General features: G+C 30.9%; 1 protein-coding gene and 1 pseudogene across 1 annotated transcript; both read left to right on the top strand.

Annotated features, from left to right (window-relative positions):
* The first annotated feature begins 4,927 nt into the window (after positions 1-4,927).
* LOC145620995 (O-methyltransferase 13-like) lies at positions 4,928-7,223 on the top strand. The gene is made up of 4 exons (XM_081675734.1): positions 4,928-5,349; positions 5,964-6,277; positions 6,426-6,490; positions 6,886-7,223. The coding sequence occupies exons 1-4, from the start codon at positions 4,928-4,930 to the stop codon at positions 7,189-7,191; spliced, it is 1,107 nt and encodes a 368-aa protein (XP_081531860.1). The 3' UTR covers positions 7,192-7,223.
* A 1,479-nt stretch (positions 7,224-8,702) lies between these two features.
* LOC145619029 (O-methyltransferase 13 pseudogene) lies at positions 8,703-12,364 on the top strand (annotated as a pseudogene).
* The last annotated feature ends 279 nt before the right edge of the window (positions 12,365-12,643 follow it).

Here is a 12,643-nt window from a genome sequence, read left to right as displayed (position 1 = left end):
CAATGATAAATAAAAAAAAAATTTAAAAACCCCTAAACAAGCAAAAGATACATCACCAAATCGTACATAACAAGAATTACAAAACAAAAACCATAATTCATCCCCATTTTAGGCATAATCAGAGTTTTAAAGAGTAATAATGCATGAATTTCACGAAGTACACAAACTCTACCACTTATGCAGGCAAACTAGCAATTTAAAAAAAATACCTCAATTATGTAAATCCAAACAAATAAATCAATTAATTAAAAAAAATTAAATACCTCTTGATGCTCTTTGCCGCAAAATTCGTTGCAAACCTTCCAAATTAGGCTTTCATCGAAAAGTTTAAAGACGAAAGGGGAGCGATGAAAGTGACGATGCTCTGCTTTTGTTCCCAAAAGAGACAGGGACTCATTCTTTACAAAGTAAAATATTGAAAAAAACAAAAACATATTTTTTTTAATTGGTTAACCAAGGGGAATCAATTCTTTACCTTGATTAATTAAAACCCACTGATAACCAAAGCTCGTCCTAGCCCAGTCCCCTTTTCCTCTATAAAATAAATTGAGTCCCCTTTCCCCATATTTTGCAAGAATTGAGTCACCTATTTTAGACTTAACTCTTAAAATTGTGTATGTGTATCTTCAGCTCGCCTCACACATTTAAAGGAGACATTAAAGTTCATCTTATCAGTGGTACTGCAACAACAACAAGTCAACATACATATTCCCTCTCTTTATTACTCCGTAGATGCTTATTTCTAGCATTTATTACTCATATAATAAAATGAAGTAGGCATCTAATTTAGGGACGGAAAGAGTATTATTATAAATAAATAAACTGAGATAATTGTGTAAAAGCTACGTAGTTTTCTTTAGTGACAACTTTTATCATAGAGCTGATTGTACTTTGCTATGTATAATCATTTATCATATTGATTGATCATTTTGGCCGCAGATAGTATAGTTTATGTGTTGATAATAATCTAATTACTACAAAGTAAGACATACTGTTAATAACGTAATAATTTGTTACAAATTATTTGAGTTAATTGAGTATTTGAGGACACCAATTGACAAATAATTGTAGATTTATGGGATAGGAATTTTAACATATGATGAACAACGACACTTAATCTAAGATTCACGTTTTTGTGGAATTGAGCTTTAATGTAGGACACCAAAAGTCTTACTCCGTAGTAACATCATTAACATATAAATTGCACCATTTGCGGCCAGCCGGCCAAAACAAATATTTATACGAAATATTACAATAAGATATTAAAATTAATCCCATGTATATAAAAAGTAAGAAACCAGCCTTAGATTAGATGTATTATACAATCCACCTTATTAAGATTATTTTAAATTCAATGTTAAATTATTGAGAATTAGGTGTGTGAGAGCGAGGGAATAGCTCATGTGGTTAGAGCCGCTGCCTATTCTAAGAGAATTTGGGATCAATTCTCATCATCTGCTCATGTGCCTTTCGTAACACTAAAAAACAATTATTTAGGGATTGATTGATTTGGCAGATATATATATACAGACTGTAGAGTGGCGGAGAGCTTAAGTGGATCGATTGTAACCCGCGCTCTTGTGGCTCTCACACCCAAAAAAAAAAAAAAAAAAAAAAAAAAAAAAAAAAAAGAGAGAGAGAGATATATAAACTATAAACATTGTACGTGATTATGATGGAGGAAGCAGTGGCGGTTCTATTATGGGTTCAGTTGAACCCATACTGGTCCAAAAAAAATCGGATAGGTTTTTGCCAAATTATAACAATCAATCTCTAAATTATCTGCCAAATCTCAATTATAGCAAATGGTTAACAAATTAAAATTGTACATAAAATCAGGAAGATATCCTCAAAGATAATACAAATTCTTAAATGGACCTGGTTCACACTAATTTATTGTGGACCACTAACATTAGAGAAACTATGGTTGTTTTATTAATACAAAAAAAAGTCACTATAATAAAATAAAGGTCATTATGTTGAAAATAAAAGTCATTTTGGTAATATATAGGCTATAAGAGGTTAATTTTTTTAATAAAATATTTTATAAGATCAATATTAATAATAAAGGTCACTATGTTAAATAAGGGTCATAACGTCGTACTTCAAGTTCACAATTGTATTAAACATTATGCAACTTTTAATAAAGGTTACTATGTTAAAAATAAGGTTACTATGTTAAAAATAAAGGTCACTATGTTCAATATAGTGTCAGTTGCGTATGTATAAACCTCGGGTCCACAATAATATTATTGTGAACCAGGTCCACGCAAGTATTTCTGCAAAGATAATACCCAATATAATCAAAGACAATATCCTATAAAGTAATTGTATCAAAGATACTAAAGAGACGCAAATTTTTTTTTGGAACAAATTATTCTCAAAGATTGTTTGACTTTTTATAATTTTTTTTTTTTTTTTGAATAGTATAAATCTTATTTTTAAAAAAGTTTTTTTATGAATCTAATTGACTCTTTTGTTTGTTTTAAGCTCATGTCACCAAAAAAAAAAAAAAAAAACTACTCTTTTGTCCAACTTAGGGCCTGTTCACATTTACTGAACTGATTGGAGCTGAAATGAACTGAATTAATTGGAGCTGAACTGAATTGAATTAAATATAGCTTAAATAAATTTTTTATGAGAGAAGGAAACTAGGAGTTGAACTGAACTGAACTGAGTTGAACTGATTGGAGCTGAAGTGAAATGATGGGAGCTGAACTGAACTGAGATTAAGCTGAAGTGAACAGGCCCTTAGTCTTGTCGCATAATGCATACTACTTCCGTTTCATATTATTTTTAACGATTAAATATTTTCTATTTAAGTTTTATGTCAAATAGTTGCAAATAATATCAAACAGAGGTAATGTGTAAATTAAAGTGCGACCACTAATTTTGCTCGGTGTCATTCTTTTTCCATTTCATAGTGCCAAGGCATTGCCTCTTTACTCTACCTGGTTTATTTGTCATTTGGCTAGCAATCTTATTATAAAACTTTGCTTCGTATTATTAAGTTACTCGTAGTTTTTAACTTTAAAAAAATTAGCATTTGGTCAACCCTAGGGTTTAAATTCTGTACTCCCTCCGTCCCTTAATACAATGCCTCTTTTGAGTATTTATTCCTCACATAAGAAAGAGAATGAGGCATTGTATTAAGGGATGGAGGGAGTAATAATTACCACCTTTAAAAAAAAGAACACGGAGTGTAGAGTGTACCATTTAAGGTAAGCTACGCTCAAAAGGTGTTAACATATAGATGCTATTTGTCAAAAAACTTAATAGTTTTAGGCTTTTAGCTAGTGTTTTATCATTAATTATTATAAACTTATGATGTAATCATTAATCTTAAAGGACGGTTTAGACTCCTATTTTATTAGAGGCGATGAATAAAAATTGACAAACTATATGCATTAGAAACTATTCCCTCTGTTTTTAAATACTTGCTCCACTTTTCTTTTCTGACCGTTTTTAAATACTTGCTCCATTTCCTTATTTGGAAATCTTTTATAATATTTAATTAATTTCTCTCACCTAGTAGACCCAGCATATATTCTCTCTTTCAATTCTCTCCACTACTTTTACTTTATACAATTTTTTATTCTTCCACTCATCCCACTACCAACATATTTTATTATTTTTCTCCAATTTCTCCTAAAACTCCGCGCATGGAGAAATGGAGCAAGTATTTATAAACGGAGGGAGTATCAAACTACGTAGTTTAATCAATAATATAATTTCTATCAAACTACGAATAGTAAACTATCAATATGATGTACTCCCTCCGTCCCTAAATTACATTCCTCTTTTCTATTTTTGGTATTCCAAAATCACATTCCTCCTTTCTATTTTTGGTAAGTTTTTTTGTAAATCAACTCTCTTTTATATTTAATGCTTTCTCACTCATCCTTACCTAATCTCACTCATAATCCTTGTGCCAAAATACAATGAATATGATTGGTTAAATTTTTTTAATTAGGAGCATGTGATTGGTCCTTTTTTTTTTTTGCAAAGGATTGATGACTTGTCATGAGTAATAACTAATCTATCTTTGTACTTCCCATTGCATCATCTAATTATTGTTATTTGTCTTATTCTTCCCTCCTTAATTTCCGTGTAAATTTCCAAAGAGGAATGTAATTTAGGGACGGAGGGAGTATATGTTATATCATATAATTAAGTACCTTGATATATATCGTTTAATCGATAAATTAAAATAACTACTAATGACAGTGACCATGTGAATCACGAGTTTTTAGACTACCATTCAGCCATTCTTACTGAGTACTGACGATTAGCTGGCATTTTATGGTGTCATAATTATTAATTAATATGAATACCTGTGTAGAGTATACTATAGCTACTATAAATATTCTCATCACCTTGTTACATTTCTTCTCATCCAAGGTGTTTGAAGCCATAAAATCTAATATATATATATATATAAAGGGGATTTTTTTCTCGAGATTTTAGAGCGCCACGTAGGATTTTTATATTTTAAAAATTATTAGAGCGCCACATAGGATTAATATTTTTAAAACGCTGCAATAGGATTATGCCACCTAAGATAAGTTCATGTGCCACTTAGGATTATAAATTACAGTTATATCAAATAAATAATTCAAGTGCCACATAAGCATAATTGACCAATGAGATTTTAATAGCTACATTAATTAAATACGAAATATTATCTTTTTGAAACTAGGATTTTTATCTAATATTTCAAAACAAATACAGAGAAAATGATATATTACGTACAACTAATAAAATAACAAATGTAATCACATAAATATGAAAAATATTTTTTTTTTAAAAAAAATAGATCGACCCGTGTATCGCACGGGCTTCATCTAGTAAAATATATTACAAAGTTTATTTTCACAAAACACTAGCTTCTTTAAACACATACATTTTCTATTTTTTTGCAAACAAAATGAGTTCAATCATTGGTAGCAATGAAGCACAAATTCATCCAACTACCGAGGAGGAGGCCTCTTGTATGGCTATGTGCTTGGCTACGTGGTCCGTTCCATCCATGGTGTTCAAAACCGTGCTAGAGATGCATGTCCTCGACATCATCTACAACACCGGCCCTAAGGCCCAGCTCTCCTCGGAGGAGATTGTGGCTCAATTACCCACCACTAACCCTAATGCCGCGGTAGCCCTAGACCGTATGCTACGCCTTTTGGCTAGCTTCACTATACTCACTTGCACTCAAAAGGTGGGTTCTGATGGACAGCCTAAGAGGCTGTATGGGCTTGGCCCAGTTTGCCAATTCTTGGCTAAGAATGATGATGAGGTCTCTTATGCTGCTTTTGCTAATCTTATGCATGATAAGATTATCATGGACACTTGGTGAGTTTGACTAGTCTACCCTTCCATTCCCTTTCCTTTCCTTTACTTTATAATCATTTTGAAAAGTTGATAGCTCCTATACTTTAGGAGATACGACAAAAAGAAACTCGATTACTTAATGTCTAGCTTGACTCGATCCTTATTACGGAGTATTTGGTATAATAATCCGGATATGAATTTTATCTATAACAAATAGTTTGATCTTGATTGTATTTAAAGGAGATGAACTAGATAGGACTAATATAGAATAATCTCTCATAATCTGTTTCTTATTTTAGGTGAAAAAAATCAATTTATTAATAAATAGTCATACGACATCCATAAAAGAAATATGAATTCAACAAATACATAACATTCTCCCATTGCATAGTCTATAACTTGACCACAAATACCATGATCCTAGCAACAAAGCCAAAAGTTAGACATAAGCGCCTTAATCAATCTTGTAGCATGCTCATAAGGGCTTATACTACACGATACAAGAGAGAGTTCACATTAGAAGCCATATATATTACATAGCCTACTAGCCTAGCTTATTTAGTACTCATGTTATATTCGTGGTTGATAAGCATACTTTACATTAATGTCTTTTAACTTACCTCAAAATATTGCAGGAAACATTTGAAAGACGCGGTATTGATTGGTGGAAATCCTTTTGAGAAGCAATATGGTATGGACATATTCGATTATCTAGGAACAGATTCGCGATTCTACAAGGTTTTTTATGATGGAATGGACCATCATTCTACCATTGTTATGAAGAAATTTCTAGACATTTACAAAGGATTTGAGGGTATATCATCAATTGTTGATGTTGGTGGTGCAACTGGTCTTACTCTTAAAATGATCCTTTCTAAATATCCTTCAATAATTAAGGCTATTAATTTTGACCTACCTCATATTATTAGAGATGCGCCATCAGTTCCTGGTATGGAATCTTCTTATTATCTACTACGTATTATATTAATAGTTTCAATTATTTATTTAATTTGTTGTACTATATATGTAAATCTTTTATTGTAGTTTGTACTTTTATTCTTGATTATTATTGGATGATTTTTTATATGTACTTGCAGGTGTTGAACATGTTGGAGGGGACATGTATGACAGTGTTCCTAAGGCTGATGCTATATTTATGAAGGTATACTTTCCCTTAATTTATTATACTTTGTTCATACAAGTAGCCAAATGTTCATACAATCAAGTAGCCAAATGAAAAAGTTTTTTTTTTTCCTAGTTGCAACATTTTTTAAAAACGACTTAGGGCCTGTTTTCTTCGGCTTATATTCAGTTTAATTCTTATCTTAATTTCTTTCTCTCATAAAAATATTCAGTTCAGTTCAGTTCAGCTCTAATAAATTCAGTTCAGCTCAGTATAGTCAATCAGAACAGGCCCTTACGGTGACTATATATGATGGCTTGTACAACACTAACGAATAAATATAATTATGTGAGATCTTATTAGAATGAATTCATTTGCTCTTGAACCCTAATTAATTTGATGGGATTGTAATAAATTTTCGTATAAATTTTCAGTGGACTTTTCAATCAGGAACCGATGAACAATGTGTGAAACTATTGAAAAATTGCCATGAAGCATTACCAGACGAAGGCAAAGTAATAATATGCGAGTACGTTGTACCCGAAACACCGAAAACTAGCTACCAAGCTCATACAGCCTTCATTTGGGATGCAATCATGTTAACATTTCCAGATGGTAAAGCAAGAACCAAACAAGAGTACGAAGCCTTAGGCAAAGAGGCTGGATTTGAAGCTTTTCAATTGGTGTGTTTCGCTTGTGATACTTGGGTCATGGAATATCAAAAGAAAAGTGCAAATTAATCGAGCTATAAAATAATTGATATGATGATGAATCAACTTGAAGAAATTTCGTTTGTAATAATCTAGCTATTGTGTAGCTAGAGGATGTTAGTTGGTCGATGTTTTATCATTTGAATGTTTTTACACTTTGAAAATTTTATTTTATTGTCGATCTGCCCTTTTATTTGACACTACTCCGTATGTATATCTTGCAAATTTCGTTATGAGTTGTAATAATACATTTGGTTGTTCTGTGTGCAATTATAGATAATACTGGGTTGTGAGCCCTTATTCGATCATGATCATTGATCATGATCCATGAACATTATCATTATTTTAAGCACTCAGTTACATATTATGTGCAACTTTTGAATTTTTCATATTTTACAATATAATAACTCTCAAAAGTTGCACATAATATGTAACAAAGATAAGTATATTATACGGAGTATTATTAGTTATTGGCCTAAGTAATGCCTTGGTCATTGTAGGTAAAATGGGATTCGTTGTGGAAAAAGAAAATGTTAGCAGATTGATCGTGAAACTCCTTAAAATTGGCTGACGTTAATATAAACTATATGCAAATGAACTAATGAGTGAGGGTTGCCTTTTGTTTTATTGATTTTTCTATCTATTGGTGTTAGAAGGGCATCTTGAACATCTATTGTTAATAAATTGATTTTACTATTAAAAAAGATATAAAATAATAATAATAAATTTTTATAAAAGATTGGCTACTGCCTACTTGCTAGCTACGTAGTATTTAGAAGCATAATATTTGTCAAGAAAAAATATATTTATGAATTTTAACATGTCGTTTCCTGTGTCCGGTGTTTTAAACTTGATGTTTTCCCATATTTGTTATATGCTTATACTCGTTCTTGTGGAACTGGCCAGTCACGCGTCTAGATTTATTAGACAAAAAAGTTGTATGAAATGAGGAGGTCATAGTAAAACCAAAAGAATAATACTCTTATTATTTTGAATATTATTGAGAAAAAACAATTACGGAGTAGAGTTCATAAGTCTATAATAATATGAGTGTCATAATCTTCTTCCTAAGCAAGCAGTTAAAGTACTAATGATTGTTCTTTCATCAATATAAAATCATTTGTAATAGACTTTGCACTTAATTATTAGCCAAAAGCATCTTTAAACATTTTGTACTTAGCATCAAAACTAATTTTATATTATAATTAGATGTTGACTCTCACTCGATTATTTGATTTCATTGGATTTCGTTGATTTTATTGGGGAAAAAAGTGGACCCTTGCACCTGACATGGAAAATACTTATATAACATATTTGCAAATTGCAAAAAACCGCTAGAAAAAGGACACATTGGTTTTAGTTAGTGAGGACATACAATGATACAAGTGAGTGCCTTATAAATCATGAGATTCTAAATTCAGAAACCAAATTAATCTCACATATCCTTCAAAATCCAACTAATCCCTTAATTATTTCCATTCTCTTAAGTTCAAAAGAAATAGTTTAAAATAAAAAAAAAAATAAATAAATAAAGCTGAATTATGGGCAATAATGTTACACAAAAAGGCCCAACTACTGAAGAAGAGGCCCTTTCTATGGCAATGTGCTTGGCTACTAGTCATGTACCATCTATGGTCTTCAAAGTTATCCTTGAGCTAAACATCATTGACATCATCAATAATGCAGGCCCTGAGGCCCAACTTTCTCCGGCAGAGATCGCCTCCCAATTAACCACCACTAATCCAGATGCCGCGGTGGTCTTAGACCGCTTGCTACGCATCTTGGCTAACTTTACTATTGTCACCTTCTCTAACCGTGTTGGGCCTAATGGTCAGGTTGAAAGGGTCTATGGACTTGGGCCTGTTTGCCAATTCTTAGTTAAGAATGGTGGTGGGGGTTCATATACTGCCTTTGCCACTCTCATGTATGATAGGGTTATAATGGATTCTTGGTAAGTGAGACTTTCATGCTTGTATGTTTTGAGTACAAACATGTTTTGTTACAACAATTTATTTCTGGTAAGTAGTGGCTATAATAGTAATCTTATATGGTGGTGATTCGAATCTAACAAAATTTCGCTTGATTTTTTTACTTTTTTTTTCCCCGTATTAAATGAATATACAACGCTTCTCTTAATAGAGTCATAATAAGTCCCAAAATAATGGTCGATTGCAAGAAACATTTGAAAGATGCGGTACTTGATGGTGGAGTTCCTTTTAATTTGGCTCATGGTATGGGCGTATTTGATTATCTTGGTACAAATTCAAGATTTTATAATGTATTTTATGATGGAATGGACCATCATTCAATTATGGTAACTAAGAAAATCTTAGATAATTATAAAGGATTTGAAGGTATTTCATCTCTCGTTGATATTGGTGGTGCAACTGGAGCTACACTCAACATGATTATCTCTAAATACCCCTTAATTAAGGGTATTAATTTTGATCTGCCTCATATCATTAAAGATGCACCACATTTTCCTGGTAAGAATAGCTCAGTTATTTAAATATTCTTTTCATTTCATTGATTCAAAGATCTTCATTATGAAGTACTACTTTTTTAACAAAAGTTTTTTTTTATTTTGTATAAATTACTCATAATTTTATATAAATAGTCATATATATGAACGATACAAAAGTCAATATTTTACAATTAATAAAGAGGCAAAGGAACTTCCCCTCATACCCTTCCCTAAAGTGTTGTTCGTCCACTCCACTTGATTTAGCACTAATTGATCAGGATTACGTCATCATTATTGGTTAAAAGTTGATCAAGTTAACATAACATTATAAAATGGATTATAATATAACGAACATGAATGCTTGTGAAATCGTTGATGAATTCATATCTACAAAGATAGTTAATGCTGTATAAATTATTTAGGGGCGACTTATATTACAATTCACTTGAAAAAAAATTAGATAAAATGACTTACCAAGTTAATGTTATAAAAAAAAAATAAAAAAAAAAAAGGTTAATGTTATAGTGAAGTGAAGGGAGTAGAGTCTTGAAAATTCTTTCCTCAAAATAAACAAACACTCCTATTTATATTCAAAGGAGTATTCAACAACTAATAAATAATTCAATAGTACTTCGTATAATATATGATAATACTCCGTAATACGGAGTATGTTATTGTCTCTATATTAATGAGAGTACTAGTCCTTGGGTAAAGGTTCTTATTTAATTTGAGTACTATTAATGGCTTAGTGATCTTCATTTAGCCTTATGGCATGTTATTTTACTCATCATAAATCGTTTTATTTGTAACTCGTGAAGATTCTTGCTTTTTATTTAATACTACGTATGTCTAAAAAAAAGGTGTATAATGCAAACATCTAATTTGCATGTAAGCTCTAAGTAGAATTTCCACATATAAAAGTTTTGTAAACATTGACTTGATTGTGACATTAAATAATTTTTAAACATACGAGGAATAATAAATGCAAGTGGTAGCATAAATTTATAAAGTATCAATTACATAAACAACATAAATGAGTAAATGACCACTCCAAATGTTTTGTAGTCCCTTAACATTCATATTTATATGCTATACTTGCATGCATATTAACACTGCACATTATTGCATGCTATATTTGCATGCATATTAACATGTTATTTCAAGCAAATATGTAATTAAGAAAGTTGAGGCTTAAGTTTCCGAGGTTATATAAGCAATGAAATTGCATATTCATTCAAGCTCATTTTTGTCTTTCACTATAAGTTGTTCTCATGCATGCACCTTCATTCCACCTTTCTCCTTTTTCTCATCATCTATATCTTCTTCCCCACCTTTTAGCGTTCTGGTTTACGTAACAATTATATAAATTAAAGTATATCATTTTCCAACATTGCACCTTTTAGTATGAATCAAATAATCAAATCACTAATCTTAAGTATTTTCTTCATTCAAGTTGGCTTTGTAGGACATAATAATAATGTAAGTTTCAATATCATGTCACATTTACATTACAAATATATCAACCATCTCGGTCATATTTGTTACTACTATATTATTTTTAATTTTTTATTTGTTTTTGTTCTTAAATAGATAAAATACATCAATGTTACGGTAGCTTAAGATGGATCAGGCACTGTAAAGACAATCTCAGAGGCCATCAAAATGGCGCCCGAAAAAAGTTTAACTCCCTATGTTATGCATATCAAGAGTGAAGTGTAAGTACTAGTGATTCACTCAATTATTTTCAAGTTATACTGTATTAATATTGTTAGCCGACTATTATTTTATGACCCGTTAAGATATCATATAATCAAATTTAAACCTTTCTTTTCTTGTAAAATTAAATCTAATTATAATAGTAATAATTGAGAAAACTTGAGCTTAGAAATTAATTAATATTGATAAAACATGCACTAAATAATTAAGTGTGTTTACTCATTCTAACTTTCTTTTTTTTTTTATCTCTGTATGCGGAGAAAAATTTGACGATCAAATTGTCCAAGACAAATGTATGGTTTGTCGCAGAAGAAAGAAGCTGAACTGTGTCATTGGCAACTCACTTGCTTCTACACAGGTCAATAAATAAATATATACAAGCAACATTTATATATATATATACACACACACACACATATGTATATATACATCTATATATGCATATATATATGTATATATACATTAATATGTATATATGTATATGTATGCACAATATATGTGCAATATATGTACAAATATAATATAAAATACACGATAGCGAAGTATTATTTTGGATCGAAGTTCTAAATTTGTAACTAATAATTTGCAATTTAATTTCTCTCTCATGAGGCAAATTTTCTGGTGAATCGTTGTTTTACAGGTGAACATGTGATGTTATCTTGTAATTATAGGAAAATTACTTGTACTTTGAAGTTTGGACTAGATTATTTCATTCACTCCAATTCTGGGATAGCCTGTAGTTGACATTCATTAACTGATATACCCGTAATTTATCCATGTGACGACTGACGTCCTTGGGCTATAATTGCATTACTCTTCCAGTGACTTTCAAGCCCAAAAAGTACAATTTTGAAAGACACTAATTGCATCTCCAAATATGTAGTCAACTGTAGTCCCATATATGTCACATGTAGAATTGACGACCTTGTTGTACCTGTAGGGTATCTTGATACCTCTTTACTTCACAATGATAGATGGTTGCTTGATCAACACCCACAAGAAGGGCTATACCTTGGTAGCTGACTAGACCGACATCATTAACAAATGAGATATTCTGAAGTACTAGAACAGTACCCCAAGCAGCTTCACATGTATGTTAGGATACATAACAAGTTATAATTAAGGTAATTAATAAAATTACAAGGTCTAAGGCCTAAGGTATAAGATTAAAGTTACAAGTTAAGTGAAATTCATTTAAATAACAAGTTTTTTTTTGTTTATTTGACGACCATTTAAATTACAAGTTATGGTAGATAATAATATTACAAGGGCTAAGGGTTAATGTGCAACTTTGAAGTACAC

The sequence above is a fragment of the Chenopodium album genome, chromosome 27, assembly GCF_948465745.1.
Source record: "Chenopodium album chromosome 27, dcCheAlbu1.1, whole genome shotgun sequence".
Taxonomy (NCBI): Eukaryota; Viridiplantae; Streptophyta; class Magnoliopsida; order Caryophyllales; family Amaranthaceae; genus Chenopodium; species Chenopodium album.
The sequence above is the reverse complement of the archived record's forward strand: the minus strand, read 5'-3'. Positions and strand labels throughout refer to the sequence as shown.